The sequence below is a fragment of the Theropithecus gelada genome, chromosome 8, assembly GCF_003255815.1.
Source record: "Theropithecus gelada isolate Dixy chromosome 8, Tgel_1.0, whole genome shotgun sequence".
Lineage (NCBI taxonomy): Eukaryota > Metazoa > Chordata > Mammalia > Primates > Cercopithecidae > Theropithecus > Theropithecus gelada.
Genome location: NC_037676.1, coordinates 28,814,794 through 28,834,479, shown reverse-complemented (window position 1 = coordinate 28,834,479; position 19,686 = coordinate 28,814,794). Strand labels below are relative to the sequence as shown.

General features: G+C 43.5%; 1 protein-coding gene across 3 annotated transcripts in view; it reads right to left on the bottom strand.

Moving 5' to 3' along the window:
- LEPROTL1 (leptin receptor overlapping transcript like 1) overlaps positions 1-10,832 on the bottom strand; it is a 45,290-nt gene extending 34,458 nt beyond the window's left edge. Inside the window, exons 1-3 of one of the 3 annotated variants that reach the window (XM_025393445.1) lie at positions 9,365-10,832; positions 3,184-3,259; positions 348-534 (exon numbers count right to left, since the gene is read on the bottom strand). In XM_025393445.1, coding sequence (XP_025249230.1) covers positions 348-534; positions 3,184-3,259; positions 9,365-9,677 — 576 coding nt within the window. In that variant the 5' untranslated portion in view covers positions 9,678-10,832. The remainder of the gene's footprint in view (positions 1-347; positions 535-3,183; positions 3,260-9,364) is intronic. The other 2 variants (XM_025393446.1, XM_025393447.1) reach the window with 2 other exon arrangements.
- Between the last annotated feature and the right edge of the window lie 8,854 nt (positions 10,833-19,686).

Sequence of the window (19,686 nt, the reverse complement as noted above, 5' to 3'; positions counted from 1 at the left end):
TCCCCTCTTCAGTGCTCTTCTGCCTGCAGAGCACATACATCTTTTCAGGTCTTCCAGATTTTAAGTTTTACAGGATAGGCCTGGGTTGTTCAGCACCGGGGGAGTTGATATGCTCAACTCTGACAGTTAAGTATTAGCAAGCCAACAGCTGCTGCAGATCCAAGCCACGTTCTCAAATATCTCTTTTTTTAGTTAACAAGAACAAACAATAAAGTGAGATTTTAATTTCTGTCTTCTAGGCTCTTATGTCTTTCATCTCTTTTCATGTCATTAACAAAAACTTTGCTTGAGAAAAATTTAACACATGTTCAATATAAAATTATTAATGGAAGAAGATAATCACTTACCAGATGCGCTCTGGCAAATACAATAGGGAGTCCAAAAGCTGACACAACAATGCCTGTTGTAAGAAAGATGGCAAGTTCCTTACAAGCGTTACTCATAGCATCTGTATCATCCACTAATCTTCTTGCTATGCAGTATGGAATAGGTGAAAGGATGTAAAAAAATAGAACAAAGAGGGGCCAGTATTTGCTAGAAAAAGAAAAATAAGTTAATGTAATTTTTGCTATGTCATTTTCCTACACACAAAATATGGTCTTTTTAAAAAAATCAAGATTAATTCCCTTGACTTCTAATGGATGATACCCAAACTTAGCATAAAGCTGAAGCAACCCTAAACTTCCCTTACATCACAAGGAACTCCCAAATTACAGAAATCAAAATACAGAAAAGAAGCTAAAAGTAATTTTGAACACTTTCAGTCAGAATATAGAATTTATCACAATAAAAATAGATGGCTTTTACTCTACCATCTAGTTAATTGTATTGTACCACAGTCATTTCCTGGTTTTGGTAACTACAGTTATGTAAGATCTTACGACTCTGGCAAGCTGTGTGGAGGGTACAGGGGATCTCTGTGTATGATTTTTGCAACTTCTTCAGAATCTAAAATTGTTTCAAAAGAAAAAGTTAAAAAGGAAATAGATGCCCTTAAAACTACCATAGAATAAAATACATATCATGGTGGAGATCTGATTATACAGAGGCTAATGATAAGCAGCTATTTATGTTTCCTAAATTTATTTTTATTTTTTTGAGACGGAGTCTGGCTCTGTTGCCCAGGCTGGAGTGCAGTGGTGTGATCTCGGCTCACTGAAACTTCTGCCTCCTGGGTTCAAGTGATTCTCCTGCCTCAGCCCCGCTGACTAGCTGGGATTACAGGCGTGTGCCACCATGCCCTGCTAATTTTTGTATTTTTAGTGGAGATGAGGTTTCACTATGTTGGCCAGGCTGGTCTTCAACTCCTGAGCTCAGGGGATCCACCCGCCTAGGCCCCCCAAAGTGCTAGGATTACAGGTGTGAGCCACTGTGCCTGACCATTTCCTAAACATTTTAAGAAAAAAAAATTAAAAATTGAATATATGCTTAAGAAAAATAATTCAGGCCGGGCGCGGTGGCTCAAGCCTGTAATCCCAGCACTTTGGGAGGCTGAGACGGGCGGATCACGAGGTCAGGAGATCGAGACCATCCTGCCGACACGGTGAAACCCCGTCTCTACTAAAAAAAAAAAAATACAGAAAACTAGCCGGGCGAGGTGGCGGGCGCCTGTAGTCCCAGCTACTCGGGAGGCTGAGGCGGGAGAATGGCGTGAACCTGGGAGGCGGAGCTTGCAGTGAGCTGAGATCCGGCCACTGCACTCCAGCCTGGGCGGCAGAGCAAGACTCCGTCTCAAAAAAAAAAAAAGAAAAATAATTCAAACAGTACAAAAGCACAAAAAGTAAAGACTAAAAGTTCTCCAAATCTCCTCTTGCCCACTCTCCTATTGAGCTTCTCGGGGACTCTTCCACATTTCCACATAAACTTTAAAATATGAATGGGTCCCTGCAGTTTCCTAACAGTGTGTCTTGAACATATTCACATGTTAGCACTTACAGCTCTTCCTCATTCTTTTTAAGACTGCCTTGTATTTCTATGAATAGATTTACTATAATGTAACCATTTTTCTTCTGAAGGACATTTAGGATATTTCCAGAATTTTTTTTGGCTCTTATAAATAAGGCTCAGATGAACAAAACAAAACCAAAAACCAAAAAACAAGGCTGCTTGAACATCCATACTCTCCCCCACTAAATGTATCCATGTAAACATCTGCAAGCGGGTTTGCATGAGTGAAAGGGCTACCTCAAAGAATATATACTTTGAGAGCTACAAACAAACTTATCTCCAAGAAAACTACCTATGTGTACTCCCCCACAGCACAAAAGAGTGTCTGCTTGCACTGTCTCTTGTCTTTGCCAATGGATTTGGCTTAGTTTTGAGTGAAGCTGGGGATATTTTTATATGCTTATTAGCAATTTGTAGTTCTCTTTTTGTATTTTTTTTCTATTGAGTTGTCCATTGTTTTGTAATTTATCTAAATGTTAAAATGTTAACTTTGAGAAGTTCTTTCTATCCTAAGGAAAGCAATTTTTGTTTTTTGGTTTTTTTTGGAAACGGAGTCTTGCTCTGTTGCCCAGGCTGGAGTGCAGTGGCGTGATCTTAGCTCACTGCAACCTCCGTCTCCTGGGTTCAGGTGATTCTCCTGCCTCAGCCTCCTGAGTACCTGGGACTACAGGCATGCGCCACCACGCCTGGCTAATTTTTTTTTTTGTATTTTTAGTAGAGATGGGGTTTCACCATGTTAGCCAGGCTGGTCTCGAACTCCTGACCTCAGGCAATCCTCCCACCTTTGGCCCTCCTGGGATTACAGGCGTGGGTGAGCCACCACACTCGGCCGGAAAGTAATTGTTTACATCTCTTTTTTTTTTAAGTCATTTGTGCTTTGACTGCTTATGGCATTTTTTTGCAAAAAGACATTTTAAATTTTCTTGTAATTAGTATTATCAACAGGTGTTAAAAACTGAGCAGGAGGGCTGAGGTACTGTGTAGCTATCCTGCCATTGCAGACTCAGCAGTAGTGAAAGAGCAGGTAACAGCCAAAAGTCTTATTTGCATTTTGGTGTCCTAAAATCTTTAGAAACAAATTTTAAGTGATGATTTTTACAAAGGTATGTGTTTGGTAAGCGAACATTTCTCTGCTTTACTTTTACAGTAGTGAAAAAAAAAAAAACACTTTTTTTAAGCTTTAAAAGTAGAAAAATTTTACCCTTAAATATTCAGAAAGACAAACATTTTACATACTTGTATATTGGAAGGGCACATCCAAGCATCAAAAACATCAGTCCGATCGCTCCTCCAAAGGACAAACTAATCAAAGCTGCAAAGCAAATAAGAAGTGCAATAGGAATATAAATTAGTTAAATAAATATTTTTATTAATATCAGCAGTCTGAATATTATCTGTAACCTCAGAAGCAAAAATCCCTCAAACGTATTAATAGCAAGTTGCCATCAAAAGTGTAAGTTATCTAGTCTTAGAATAAGTCTTCTGTGGCATCTTCAGGGCAAAATAAAGTGACATTGACTTTTCTTGTTTTGTTTTGTTTTTGAGATGGAGTTTCACTCTTGTTGCCCAGGCTGGAGTCCAATGGCTCGATCTCGGCTTACTGTAACCTCCACCTCTCAGGTTCAAGTGATTCTCCTGCCTCAGCCTCCTGAGTAAGGTGGGATTACAGGCATGCCCTACCATGCCCTGCTAATTTTCTATTTTTAGTAGAGACAGGGTTTCTCCATGTTGGTCAGGCTGGTCTCGAACTCCCGACCTCAGGGGATCCACCTGCCTTGGCCTCCCAAAGTGCTGGGATTACAGGCATGAGGCATCGCACCCAGCCAGGGACATTGATTTTTAAAGCTCTAACCTACTGCTAGTACCCCACCACATTCCCCAATTGCTGGTTCCCTTTCTAAAGAGTCACAGTCCACAGGCTCAATGCTCTTCTGGGCATTAGAATTATATTTACTTCACAGATCACTACAGTTTTGAAAAGCTGTATATGGAGAAACTCCACATTCTCAAGTTTACGGCACTTTAAAAGCCTCATACTATAGGAAAACCTAATCAGCTCCTGTTTCTTGCATATATACTCTCAATGTGCATAAAACTGACCAGAAAAAATGCCTGAAGATATCTGTAGTTAATGATTTTAATCAATTAATTTTGTTGCAGATCTTTAAATCGTTTGCAAAAGTAGAGCTGGGTTTCCTTCCCTAATCTACATTAGAAAATCTGTAGGATAATATGGGTTATAATCCCTCTGAGGTATCACTATTTTAAGGTGTTGTTATAAGCAATAGATGCATTCTACAGGTGAAATATAGTTTCTAAAGCTACACACACACACACACACACACACAGTAGTACATTTTAAGGTGCTCTCACATGTTAGTGAATAGAAACAACTTTCTTGAATAGGCATAGTTAATCAATGACCTAGACTAAAGCAAAGAAATAAATGATAGCCGAGTGCAGTGGCTCATGCCTGTAATCTCAGCACTTTGGGAGGCCGAGGTGGGCAGATCACGAGGTCAGGGGTTTGAGACCTACCTGGCCAATATGGTGAAACCCTGTCTCTACTAAAAATACAAACAATTAGCTGGATGTGGTGGCGCATGCGTGTAGTCCCAGCTACTCGGGAGGCTGAGGCAGAATTGCTTGAACCCGGGAGGGGGAGGGAGGTTGCAGTGAGCCTAGACTGTGCCTTTGCACTCCAGCCTGTGCAACAGAGCAAGACTCCATCTCAAAAAGTAAATAATGATAAATTTATGATGAGTTCTATATAACCTGTATTTCTACAGTTACAGTGGCTAAGAAAATAACTAGTTTTGTTGTTGTTAGGCCATTTTATTAAAATTCAGAAGTTAAAATTCGAAACATTTGAAGAAGGTCTAAAAGTTACCAGGACAAAGGCTAACAAAGAGAAACCAAAATGAACAGGAAACAGGTTAAACTTTGCCAAGTACTACTGATATACTCTGCAGAACTAAAATGGTTGTAATCAAGGACGCCCAATGACATAGTGGCTTGACAAATTTAGTTTTTGGTTAGATCGCTGATGCAGGTGATGTTAACCCTGAACACAGTCACTTAGTCCTGAACACCATTCTATTTCCAGCTATAGGAAAAGAATTGCATTTTTATTTTACAGCAAACGAGGTACTTCAAGTTTACAGGGGAATGCAATATAAACTGTAAGGAAAATTACAGAATTTACCATTTGTTTTCTTCAGTTCCAAACTGGTTCTCATGACCGGGCCCTGCCCGCCTCTCTTGTGATGTGTCACACCAGACTACTACAGTGTCCCTGAACCCTCACTTTAGTTACACCGGCCCTCTTTCCTTTCCTGGAAATCAGCAGTCTCGCTCACTCACGTGGCCTGTGCATACTGTGTCCCTTCTGCCTCGGACATTTTTTTCATTCACTGAAGAAATATTCACTGAGCACTAAATATGTGACAAGCACTGGGGATACAACAGTGAATGACACATGGCCCTTTCCCACTCCTCTCCACTTTCTTCCAACTTAACTCCTGCTTTTCCTTCAGATCTCAGCCTCCCGGATAGCTGGGACTCGAGGCACACGCCACCATGCCCAGCTAATTTTTTTTTTTTTTTTTTTTGTAGTTTTAGTAGAGATGGGGTTTCACCATGTTGGTCAGGATGGTCTCAATCTCTTGACCTTGTGATCTGCCCGCCTCAGCCTCCCAAAGCGCTGGGATTATAGGCGTGAGCCACCGCACCTGGCCCCAGTGAAGTTTTTCCAAACCTTCTGACTAGACCAATTCCCCGTTATATTCATTTATTCATTCCTCTAACAAACATGTATGGACCACCTAATGTGTGTCAGATACTGTTCTTGCTACTGGAGACAGAGCAATGACAACAATCAAAGCTTTTGCTCTCACGGAGCTTATGTTCTAGTGGGAGAAGAAAATGATTTTTAACAAGCAAGCAAATAAATGTCAAGTGATGACAAATGTCAGGGAGAGTAAGGGATATTAGTGCTAGTCTAGACACAGTGGCCAGGGAAGGCATCTCTGATGAGGAATCACCTAAGCAGAGATCTGTGTGAAGGGAGGGAGGAAATCACATGGATATTTGGGATGAGTATTCCAGGCAGAGACCCATGTATGCTGAGGCCCTCTGTTCACTGAATGCCTCTCCTTTGCTCAGTTATCAGCTGTGATTTCCTACTGGTTTGTATTTTGTCTTTCCTTCTCAACTGTCCATTTCATGAGAAGGGGGAGCAAGTTTTTCTGTTGTGATGGTCGTGCCCTGGCTCTTAACACTCAACAAATATTTGTGGAATGAATGTAGCAGAGTGGAAGCAGCATGGAAGTGACAGTAAGGAGGGTCTGAGGCCCTAACAGCTACTAACTAGTTGTCCAAGTAATTTATGAGTCTCAGTTCTTCCTTCTTTAAAAGGACAGTTGGACTAGATCTTAAAAGCAGATAATTTTCTGAACACTAAAGGTACTATTAAGACAGCTAAGTCCATTACTATAAATACTACCTAGTAACACCTCAATCATTCAGAAGCCATTTATATGCAACTTAGAATCCTGGAGAAAACAAAGGCCACTAAAAAAAGACAAAATAGATGTTACAAAGCCCATACACTAAAGCCAACATTCTCTATAAAAAGACCCTTAAGTTCTTATTTATATTAATTCATTTTCGTGACACAGTTGTTAGGTAGGAATTCAGAGGACAACGCATTTTTATTTTAAAGAATCACCTATGCTCACTTATATATTTTTCAATACGTAAATCATACACCCAGAACAAAAATTAAGTAAAAAGGAACTTTCCCTTCCCAAAAGTAATCACTATTACCTGTATACCTTGTGACACAAAATTTTCTAAGTTTGATTATCTTGCTTCCCACACTGAAACAAATGGGAACTAGGAGAAAGAATTGCATACAAGTAAGAATTGCCCTCTGACAGGAGGCAGGAAGCAAAAAAATATATATATATTTAAACCAGGAAGAAAAATCTCAAAAAGCATGTTTATGGTAATCTCTGCAAGAGGCAAGCCACCTTAGGACCATGATGGCCTCTGAAGGTGACTGTTCTGTGACAGAGAACAGTCATTCATGTTCTTATCAAAAAAGAAAGTCTAAATTCTTTGACTATACTCTTGCAAAGTTAATGAAAAATGATTCCTTAAAAAAAAAAAAACAAACAAGGTCTAAAATGAGATAAGGCTCAAGTATCAAAAAATAATTTAAAAAACATAAACCAATATTGTTTTCTTATAAGTGTTATGAATAGGAATATTGGAATAACTTTAATATATTTATTTATGCCTGAGATTCCAGTTCCTTGTAAACGCTGTTGTATAATGAAAAAGTAAGTTTCTTGGAATTGTTTGGGGGAATTAAGATACCTTGAGATAATACCTCCATTCCATTAAATACTAAATATAATATATATACTATATATAATTATATATATTATTGTATAATATGTAATATATGTATAATATATGTATATAATATATAATGTATATTATATAATATATAATTTTATTTCATATATAATTTAATATATTATTATTATTTTTTTTTTTGAGAAGGAGTCTCACTCTGTTGCCCATGCTGGAGTGCAACAGCGCGATCTTGGCTCACTGCAACCTCCACCTCCCAGGTTCAAGCAATTCCCTGCCTCAGCCTTCTGAGTAGCTGGGATTACAGGTGCCTGCCACTATGCCTGGTTTTTTTTGTATCTTTAGTAGAGACGGGGTTTCACCATCTTGGACAGGCTGGTCTTGAACTCCTGACCTCGTGATCCACCCCGTAGAGACGGGGTTTCTCCATGTTGGTCAGGCTGGCCTCAAACTCCCAACCTCAGGTAATGCGCCCGCCTCGGCCTCCCAAAGTGCTGGGATTACAGGCGTCAGCCACTGTGCCGGGATTAAATACTAAATTAAAAAAAAAAATTCATAACACAGTTTGATGTGACATCTCATCTCCCAGTCATACCGAATAAGGTAGCCAATTAGAGGTTAAATAAATTGCTTATCAGTATTCTCAAAACTTGCAGTTTCTTCAATCTTATGAAATTCGCAACTAGGCAGATTTATATATACATTTCATCATTTGTATACAAACTGTTTCTTAAATGACACATCAACAAGGCAAGAATTCATAGAGTAATTGTGTGATGCAACATTTGGAAGGCAAAGCTTAGATAAGTCTGGTTTCTACTCCCAAAGCCTCTAGGCTAGGGATGGAGCAGCCCAATTAGCTAGAAAAACTCTCTAGAGACAAGATGCTGACTCTGTGATTACAAAGAAATTAGAGTAGAAGGAGGGACCACTTCTCTAACCTGGGAGTTACCAGAAAATCCAATATATCAAAAAGTAATAGACAAATGGCTCAAGAAATGCCTAATGGTCTCTAATTATAGCAACACTCCTTTCTAATATAAAGATGATATTAGGCCAAGAGAAAGAAACATACTGACTCACACCAACCAGAAAATCCTGCTGAAATCAAAAGTGCAATTCACCTGAGGCACCTTCGTCAGTTTAATGCAGTATTTCCCTAGGTCTGGAGAAGTAAATTACAGAGCGATTTTCTTAAGAGACTCCCGCATTAATGACACTGAAGAAACGGGGAAGAACAGGGAAACAGGCAACATCCTAAAAACCACAGCAATTCACAATAACTGCCTTTCACATAAGGGTTTAAAAGAGTATTATAGTTCAAAAGGAGATTACAAAAAGTATCCCAGTTGCTTAAATGACAAGGTTTTATATGGGAAATGAAATGTTTCCAGACATTGAAAATAAACAAGAAACAGTAAGACCGACCCTGAGAAAAAAACTCGATTAAGTTTTCCTTAGAGAAGAAAAAATACAAAGAAAACCACAGCTCCCAAAGTAGTTCCTGCTTCCTGCCTGACTGCCCTTCTACAAAGCGGCAGGTCAAGAAATTAATGTAATTAGTAAGCAGTAGTTGAAAACTTTGCTTCTCATCACACTGACAACAAAACTACCTAACATTTGGAACAAATGCGACATCCCTTTTTTTAAAAGAAAATACATGAATAAGCCAATAGTTTTTCATTAAGTTGTAACACTATTTTATCTTCTAAAAAAAAGAAAAAGAAAAAAGAAATACTTTGCAATTTGAAAAAGCCTCAGGGTGCAACTGCGGAGAGGGAAGTGAGCCAAGAGCACTCTGGGGTCGCTACGGGATCCACTCCAGGGTCCAGACACCGCAGATGAAAATGCACCGGTTTCGGGAGCCTGTAAAGCTTCGGGCGCGGGCGGCCGGGGTGGACGTGGGGCTCGAGGTTTCGGGGAGACCCGTGCAGTGCCCGCAGCCCGCACTTGTGCCTTTCGGTGGGAAATGACTGGTTTTCCATAGCTGGCACCTCCAGCAGCCTCAGCCTCCTCAATCCCACGCTCTGCCTGCCTCTCTCTTGGATGCAAACTCCTGCAAAACGTGTGTGGCCGCCCAAGTCGCGACGGGACTCCTCACTGACCGCCAACCACTTCATATTTTGTCCGGGGTACGATGGGTGGGAGAGAGGCTGCCGAAATCGGCAGAAAGTGGGGGGTGTCGGGGGAAGCCGGAGTCGCAACCGTCCCTTGCCTGAGGGCGCCGCGCCCACCTCCGGGCCAAGGGCAGGGCCGGGGCGGGGGTCGCTTCCCCGAAGCAGGGACCCCCACGCGCGCGCCCGGGCCCAGAGGGGAAGTGCGGGGGCCGCGTGGGACCCCCGGCCCATCTTCCCCGGCGGGCCCCAGACCTCCCGCGTCCCGCACCCCAGGCCCACCTTTGATGCCTGCCATGGCGGTGACGTCGCTCCTGGCTCCACGACCCGAGGCGGCGGCGGCGGCGGCGGCGGCGGCCAGGAGACCCAAGACGCTACGGCGGCCAGACAACACCCGGAAGTGCGCGACGCAGCACTTCCGCCGGCGGCTCTGGCTTGCGCGGGGGCGCGGGGGCCGCGCCAGGCTGGGCTGTGTGGCCGACCCCTGTCTCCCTTCTTGGCCGGTCTGCAGATCACCGCCGGCCGAGGCTTATCACCGCCGGCGAGGCTTGCCGCCGCCGCCCAGACTGGGGGAATGAGCCAGCGCCAGGTCTTGAATTCCCGTCAGGGCCGGTCTGGGGGCTCCCTGCTGAAACCCCTGTCCCTGATCCCGCAACCTCCCGCGTGCTTTGGGAAGGGATCGCGGGTGGCGGCCGTCCTTTGGATGCACGTGTGATGGCTTTTGGCTTAATTTCACATTCTTTGTTTTGTTTTTTGACACAGGGTCTCTGTCGCCCAGGCTGGAATGTGATCACGGCTACTGCAGCCTCTATCTCCAGGGCTCAAGTGATTTTCTCACGTCAGCCTCGCAGTAGCTGGGACCACAGACATGAGCCACCATGTCTGGCTTTTGTTTTGTTTTGTTTTTTGTAGAGAGGGGGCGGGGTGTGAGACTCTCACCTTGTTGCCCAAACTGGTCTCCTGAGTTCAAGGATCTGCCCTCCTCAGCCTCCCAAAGCGCGGGGATTACAGTATGATACCCTACCTTGTTTTAACCTGATTGACTCTCTCTTAGCTGAGAGAGCCGGACAGACTCCATTTTGGTTTCTTCGCTTGCAGACCCTTGGCCCCCTCCCTTAAGGACATAACTGATGCAAGCTGACTCCAAGCACATCCAGGAATGCGCTTATTGATAAGATACTGAGGCAAGCTGTACCAGCAGCTCCTGGGAACGTGCTCAGTTGATGGTACCCAAAGCCCCTGCGTTTATCACTTTGTGATAATTTAAGACCCATGCACCTGGAACTGTTTATTTTCCTGTAACTGTTTCTGTAACCATTTATCTTTTAACTCTTTGCCTGTTCTGCTTCTGTAAATATTGCTTCAGCTAGACTCCTCCTCCCTGATTTAGACCAAGGTATAAAAGGAAATCTAGCCCCTTCTTCAGGGCCAAGAGAATTTCGAGCTCTAGCCGTCTCTCGGTCGCTGGCAATAAAGGACTCCTGAACTAGTCTCAAAGTGGTGTTTCGCTCGGTTACAACAGGTTTCGCCATGTTGGCTAGGCTGGTCTCAAACTCCTGGCCTCAAGTGATCTGCCCACCTGGGCCTCACAAAGTGCTGAAATTACAGGCGTGAGCCACTGCGCCTGGCCCTCAGAAAATTTTTTCTACTTATAAATATTTACATTTCCCAGACCAGGGAGAGGAGACAACTCTTATGCCCCAGTAAACAGCATTTATTGGCGTCTGTGAAAACGTTACTAAAGTAGACCTTATCTTTCATTAGTTTCCCCCTATATATTTACCTTCTTACAATCTACTGTCCCTAGAAGTCCAAACCCTTTCCCTTGTCTACTTTTCCACAATGCATCACCCTTTGTTAAAATGATCCAAGGTCGGCCGGGCGCGGTGGCTCAAGCCTGTAATCCCAGCACTTTGGGAGGCCAAGGCGGGTGGATCATGAGGTCAGGAGATCGAGACCATCCTGGCTAACATGGTGAAACCCCGTCTCTACTAAAAATACAAAAAACTAGCCGGGCGAGGTGGCGGGCGCCTGTAGTCCCAGCTACTCGGAGGCTGAGGCAGGAGAATGGCGTGAACCTGGGAGGCGGAGCTTGCAGTGAGCCGAGATCGCGCCACTGCACTCCAGCCTGGGTGACACAGCGCGAGACTCCGTCTCAAAAAAAAAAAAAAAAAAAAAAAGATCCAAGGTCCCAGGCCTAATTACTTTTTGAGTTTTCACTTTTTTTTCTGTGAGGACTCCTTGTGCATGCAAAATAAACCTTTTTTTCCCCCCTGGTAATCTGTACTTTGTTAGTTTAATTCACAGTTCTCAGCTCCTGAACCTAAGAGGGTAAAGGAAGTTTTTATCCTTTCCTACACTAGGAAAGATGGGTAAATAGTCCTATGAAAACTTTTGATTATGATCTGCCAGGGAAAATTTCCTCCAAGGAGAGACAACACAGGGATGAATAAATGTGTTAATAGAGAAGGGAAAAGCCATCACAGGTGGCGGGGTGTGTTGTTTTTGTGTTTGTGTGTGTGTGCGTGCATGTGTTTGTGTACGTGTGTGCATGGGTGTTCGTGTGTGTGCGTGTTTGTGTTGTGTGTGTGTCCTTGTGTTTGTGTGTGCGTCCATGTGTTTGTGTGCATGTTTGTGTATGTGTGTTTGTGTGTGTGCGTTTGTGCCTGCGTGTATGTGCGTGTGTATGTGTTTGTGTGTTTGTGTGTGCCTGCGTGTGTGTGTGCGTGTTTGTGTGGGCACGTGTTTGTGTGTGTGTGTGTGTGGTGTGTGTGCGTGTTTGTGTGTGTTTGTGTATGTTATGTGTGTTTTTGTGTTTGTGTGTGTGTTCGCACGTGCGCATGCATGTGTGTGTGGTGGGGAGTTAGGAACTTTGGCAGCAAATGGAGCAAGGAGCTTGCTTGGTCCCTTGGAGAGAAGAGAGGTGGCCAACAGGGTTGGTCAAGGTTGGGGTGGGGCAGCATGCTTATATAGTAGGGCCATACACAAGGATTTTTGGCTTTTCTCTCTGAGCAATAAAAATCTTTTGAAGTTTTTAAAAGTAAGTAGGTGGGGGTGAGCTACATACGATTTGAATTTTTAATTTTTTTTCAGTCATCAGACTAAGATAAAGTGGCATATAAGACTTTGTTGAGTGAATGTTTAGAAGAGATATTTCCAATATGCTTTTAAATGAGAGCAACTGGGAAGTTTGAGGCATTACCCACTCCACTTCTACTATTTCTAGAGTTGAATTAAAATTTAAACAACAGCAACAACAAACAGGTCACTTCTTGAGTCTTAATGCACCAAATGAGTCTATGGGTGTTTTGTAGGAGAGTAGATTTTTTTCTGTTCAAGTTAGTGCAGAAAGATCTACCATCTCTTTCCTGTATCATGAAAAAAATTTTCATTCAAGGATGTGGTAACAAAACCACAAGGCACACTTGAACATATGCCATGGAAATGCACGCTGTTTACATGGAATCTGTGAGCCACCAGCTCCTTTCCCTAAACTACTGAAGCAAGCATATGCGTCCTTCTCCCCAGCCATCTTGAATGGATAGGTAGAATTCCTGGAGAAGTGAATAATTCCATCTCACATGTCACCCACCACAACACCTTTTCTTGTTTTGTTCTGTGAACCCACAATATCTGAGACAGGTCTTAGTCAGTTTAGAAAGTTTATTTTGCCAGGGTTAAAGACGCACCCTTGACACGCCTCAGGAGGTTTTGATGACCTGTGTCCAAAATGGTTGGGGCACAGCTTGGTGTTATACATTTTGGGGAGACATGAGACAGCAATAACTGTATATAAGGTGTACATTGGTTCGGTCTGCGAAGGGGGACAACTCAAAGTAGGGAGGGGGCGTCCAGGTCATAGGTAGATAAGAGACAAATGGTTGCTTTATTTTTTATTTTTTATTTTTTTGAAACCAAGTCTTGCTCTGTTTTCCAGGCTGCAGGCTGGAGTACAGTTGTGCGATCTCAGCTCACTGCAACCTTCAACTCCTAGACTCAACTGATTCTCCTGCCTCAGCCTCCCGAATAGCTGAGATTACAGGTGTCCACCACCACGCCCGGCTAATTTTTTTTTTTTTCTTTTTTGAGGCCGGAGTGCTGTGGCACCCTCTGTCTTCTGGGTTCAAGTGATTCTCCTGCCTCAGCCTCCCAAGTAGCTGGGATTACAGGCATGTGCCACCGCACACGACTAATTTTTGTATTTTTAGTAGAGATGGGTTTAACCATGTTGGCCAGGCTGGTCTCGAACTCCTCAGCTCGAGTGATCCACCTGCCTCAGCCTCCCAAAGTGCTGGGATTATAGGCATGAGCCACCGTGCCCAGCCTCTTCTGAGTTTCTGATTAGCCTTTCACTGAATACACAATTTACAGGCATAGTCACTTATGCTTTAGTCTGGTTTAGTGAAAAGACAGGGCAAAGGAAGCAATCAGATAAGCATTTGTCTCACAGTGAGCAAAGGGTGACTTTAAGTTCTCTCTGTCCTTTGTCCACAAGGAATATCCTTGTGGGCAAATTGTGAAGTGGGTATATAGCTTTATTTTTTCATTTATTTTTATTATTTTTTAATTTTTTAATTTTATTATTTTGTTATTATTTTTATCTTTGTAGCTATCTTGTCTAGAATAACTACAAAGATAAATTTCCTCCTTTTTTTTTCTTTTTTTTTTTTTGAGACAAGGTGTTATCCTGTTGCCCAGGCTGCAGTGCAGTGGTGCAGTCACAGTCATGGCAGCCTCCTGTCAAGGCAGCCACCACCTCCAGGGCTCAAGTTATCCTCCTGCCTCAGCCTCCCGAGTAGCTGGGACCACAGATATGCACCACCACTCCCTGCTAATTTTTTCATTTTTGTAGAGGTGGGGTTTTGCCATGTTGTCCAGGGTAGTCTTGAACTCTGGGGCTCAAGAAATCCTCCCACTTTGGCCTCCCAAAGGGCTGGGATTACAGGTGTGAGCCACTACGCCCTGCCTGATTTCCTCTTTTCAGTACAAATGTGTTGGCGTTACATGAAGTTGACAACATTCATGGGCAACTGGGATTACTCAGCAGGTTACAGGAATCTATATTCTTTTCTTCCATGGTCACAGAATCCTAAGAGATTGTGCTCTTTATCTTTCCCATGAGATTCACAGTGTTTCCAGCACAAAAACACTCATTACTCTAATGACTATTTTTGGTTTACTGTTGTAGGGACCAGTCACTTGAGACCTTAAAAACAGTGTTTCCAAATGTTGTATTTCAAGGACCACCTAAAGCAGAGTACTTTGGGATGCTTTCCAAATTCTTGACTGCTACTCCAGACCTTCTGAATTTAGAACTCTTGTGGGTAAAGCCCGGAATCTAAAAATTTAACAAGCACCTCAAACGATTCCTATGCAAACTAAAGCAAAGCTTGAAAATCATTGTCTGAAAAAAGGTAGAATGTCAGTTTTCTTCACCAGTTTTCCAAGAGAACCCTGAATGCTAGTTAATGTCATATCCTTTAAATGTTCTCTATTGTTATGTAATAGCTAATTAGTGTTACCTTTCAGTTTTAATACTTCTTATACAGATGGTTTCCCATTCTCCAAAGTTAAATGGTAAAGATGAGAATGTGGATGAGAGGAAGGGAATTCTTGCTTTTTGAGCAGGTGCTATGTGCCTGGTGCTTTAGCATTCATCTCATTTAATCCTCTTCACAATTTTGTAAACTGGGAATTACTAACACTTACAGGTTGATTCAGAGAAAACTCAGAGAAAAAAAAATATTTTTTTGAGTCAGGGTCTCACTCTATCACCCAGGCTGGAGTGCAGTGGTGTGATTTTGGCTCACTGCAACCTCTGCTTCCCAGGCTCAAGCTATCCTCCTGCCTCAGCCTCCCAAGTAGCGGGGACCACAGGTATGCACCACCATGCCTGGCTAATTTTTTTTTTTTTTTTTTTTTGTAGAGACAAGGTCTTCTTACGTTGCCCAGGCTGGTCTCGAACTCTTAAGCTAAAGCGATACACTCACCTCGGGCCTCCAAAAGTGCTGGGATTACAGGTGTTAGCCACCACACCCAGCCCTTCCGGTGTACTTTAAATAATCTCCAAATTATTTATAATACCTAATGCAATGTAAATACTATGTAAATAGTTGTTATACTGTATTGTTTACAGACACCAGAAAGTCAGTCACCAGAAAGACCATGCGATTAGAGTGTTAGAGGGTTGGAACTTTCAGCCCACCCACCAATTGACAGGAGAGGTGGGAGGAGGGCGGCTGGAGATTAAGCTCTATACAAACGCTAGACAATAAGATTTCGTGAGCTTCTAGGTTGCTGAGTACAGGGAGGTGCTGGGAGGGTGGGGTGCCCAGCGAAGGCATGGAAGCCCCATGGCCTTAATTCTTATCTTTGCCCTATCCATCTCTTCATCTGGCTGTTCGCCTGTATCCTTTATAAATCCTTTACAATAACAGTGGTAAACATAAAGTATTTTCCTGGACTGAAGCCTGAAGTGGGGGCAGTCTTGAGGATAGTGGGCCCTTAACTTGAATTGAGTTATAGGACGTCACGTTGATGTCCTTTAGAGTTGGTTGGTGTGTGGTAAAATACTCCCCCAGGTTCCCTTCTGGTCACAGAACTGCTCTGTGTTGTGTGACAGTAAAAAGGAGAAAACAGTTTGTTTTTTCCTTTTATAGCCTCATCATTTAGCTCTCAGCTCAAATGGTAATTTCTTAGAGAATCTTTCTGGGCCATCCTACTTATTATAGCACTACCTGTCATATTGCTCTGTTTTCTTCTTCAAGGTACTTATTATTATTTGAGATAGAGTCTTGCTCTGTTGCCCAGGCTGGAGTGCAGTGATGCAATCATGGCTCGCTGCAGCCTCAACCTCCAGGCCTCAAGTGATCCTCCTACCTCAGCCTCTTGAGTGTCTGGGACGACAGGCACATGCCACCACATCTGGCTATTTTTTTTTTTTTTTTTTTTGAGACGGAATCTCACTCTGTCGCCCAGGCTGGAGTGCAGTGGTGTGATCTTGGCTCACTGCAAGCTCTGCCTCTCGGGTTCACGCCATTCTCTTGCCTCAGCCTCCCAAGTAGCTGGGACTACAGGTGCTCGCCACCACGCCCGGCTAATTTTCTGTATTTTCAGTAGAGAGGGGGTTTCACCGTGTTAGCCAAGATGGTCTTGATCTCCTGACCTCATGATCTGGTTGCCTCAGCCTCCCAAAGTGCTAGGATTACAGGCGTGAGCCACCGTGCCTGGCCACATCTGGCTAATTTAAAACATTTTTTCTTTTTTTTGTAGATATGGGGCCTTACCATGTTGCCCAGATTGGCCTCAAACTCCTGGTCTCAAGTGATCATGCACCTTGGCTTCCCAGAGTGCTAAGATTACAGGTGTGAGCCACCGTGCCTGGCCCAAGGCACTTACTTATTTGCAATGACATAATTTGTTGGCTACCTCTCCCACTAGAATGTTTATTAGTACAACCTTTCATGTTTTGTTCATGACTGTCCAGAACTGTACATGGCGTATGGTGAGAATCTCAAATAACAAAAATTCTATTGTTAAGGTAATTAGTGATTTCTACAGTGTAAAATTCAAAGACCAAATTTTGCTTCAAGCTTTCAGCGACAGTGGACACTGTTGACCATTTTCTTTCTTTCTCTCAATTACCATATTCTATTTTCCTAGTTCTTCCTCCTTCTTCACCAGAGGTTACTTCTCAGATTCTTTCTAGAATCTTCTTCTGCTCAAGGTTCAAATGTTAGTGTTCCCATAGCGTGGGCCACCTCTTTTGTGGTATCTCAATTCTCTCCTTATGTTACTGTATCTCTTCTCACGTCTCAGTTCATTTTGTGTTGCTATAACAGAATACCTGAGACTGGTAAATTTATGAAGAATAGAGATTTATTTCTTATGGTTCTGGAGGCTGGGAAATCCTAGGTCCAGGGGCCTGCATCTGGTGGGGGACTTCCTGTTGTGTCATTTCACGGTGATAGGCAAAAGAGAAAGAGAGCTGAACTCATCCCTTTTATCTGGAACTCGCTCCCCAATAACTAACCCACTCCTGTGATAACAGCATTCAGAGCTCTGCCCTCATAACCTCATCACCTCTTAAAAGTCCCCCCTCGCAACACTATTGCTTTGGGGATTAAGTTTCCAACACATGAGCTTTGGGGGACACATTCAAACCATAGAATCCTGACATTAAATGCTACCTTTATATTTACAACATAACTACCAAATTTACCTTAGTTTTGAACTTCCGACTTTTACAGTATATCTGTTTATTTGACATATCTACCTGGATGCCTAATAGTCACCTCAAACTTAAGAGAATAGAATTCTCTATGATCTCTATTTCAGTCCTTGGTCCCACCATTCCTTGATTCCACGCTGATGTCTCACTGCTCTGCCACCTCTTATTCCACTCTTCCCCTAACTTACTTTGCTTCAGTTATGGCCTTGTTTGCCTCTCTTATCCCCCAAATTTTGTTTTATTCACTGCTGTATCCCCAATACTGATAACAGTGCCTGGTAGGTACTGTTAGGTACTAGTAGGTGCTCAATATAATAATCTGGTAAACATAAAGTGTTTTTTTGAGTTCTGTGAGCCATTCTAGCAAATTATGGAACTCAAGATGGAGGGGTCATGAAAACCCTAATTTATTTGTTGAGAGGGAGTCTCTCTCCGTGGTCCAGGTGGAGTGGGGCAATCTTGGCTCACTGCAACTTCCGCCTCCTGGGTTCAAGCGATTCTCTTGCTTCAGCCTCCGGAATAGCTGGGATTACAGGTGTGTGCCACCATGCCCAGCTCTTTTTCCTATTTGTTGTAGAGATAGGGTTTTACCATGCTGGCTAGGCTGATCTTGAAGTCCTGACCTCAGGTGATCCACGTGCCTTGGCCTCCCAAAATGCTGGGATTATAGGCATGAGCCACCACGCCTGGTCTGGAAACCCTAATTTATAGCTGGTTGGTCAGAAGCACAGGTCACAACCTGAGACTTGTGATTGTTGTCTGAAGTGGGGGCAGTCTTGTGGGACTGAACTCTTCATGGCATCTGACCGAATGACTCTTCCTCAAAACACAAAGCTAGGGCTTTTGCATCCACTCTTCTCCGGATGGGAAGATGAGTCCCCTGATCTTTGTAGGGCTAGTTCTTCCTCATGATTCAGGTCCCAAGCTTCAAAAATCACTTCCTCAGCAAGGCCCTCCCTGAAGTTGTGTCCCCAGGCTCCATTGTATCACCCTGTTTTTTCATCAATGTAGTTATCACTTCCTATATTTTTGTTGCTTAATTGGTGTGTCGTTTGTCCTATTCCTTTTTTTTTTTTTTTTTGAGACAGAGTCTTGCTCTGTCGCCCAGGCTGGAGTGCAGTGGCGCGATCTTGGCGCACTGCAAGCTCCGCCTCCGGGGTTCACGCCATTCTCCTGTCTCAGCCTCCGAGTGGCTGAGACTATAGGCGCCCACCACCGCGCCCGGCTAATTTTTTGTATTTTTTTAGTAGAGACGGGGTTTCACCGTGGTCTCCATCTCCTGAACTCGTGATCCGCCCGCCTTGGCCTCCCAAAGTGCTGGGATTACAGGCGTGAGCCACCGCGCCCTGCCCATTTGTCCTATTCTATTTCAATGAGTACAGGGATCTTGTCTGTATCCTCCACGCCTAAAACAGTGCCTGGTGCGTATTAGGTATTCAACATATACTCATTGAATGAATGAATGAATGAATGAAAGAAAGAAAGAAAGAAAGAAACCCAGGCCTGCCAGACCTCAAAGTTCAGAGAACTGTTTTCTCTGGCTGGTTCTTCATTCAGATAATATTTTCTCCTCCTGACATTTTATACAGTCTTCCGGCCTCCATGAGTAAGGAACCATGTAAAGGTTCTGAGCCTTGAAACCAGACAATGTATTTCCTTGCTACCTTTCGGCTGAATCTTCTCTGTATTTAGCAACAAGTCAAAGAACACTGACCATCCGCCAGGCGCTATGCTAAGTGCTGAACACATAGAGCTGAATAAAGCACAGAACTTCCCTTGGTACAGTTATTGAGGTTTTAATAATACATCATTTGACTACGTTTCTTAGATTTCGCGTCGTGACGTTTTCAGCCGCTCAAACTGCAGCGCCTACGCACAGAAGCTTCCCGAATCTCAGACCAGACACAACAAAGCAGCTCGCAGCCCTCGCCCCGCCCGCGGGCGAGGCAGCGTCAGGCCCTCGGCCCAGCCCACACCGTGGCGCCCCGCCTCGAACCCGCCTCCTGCCGCATC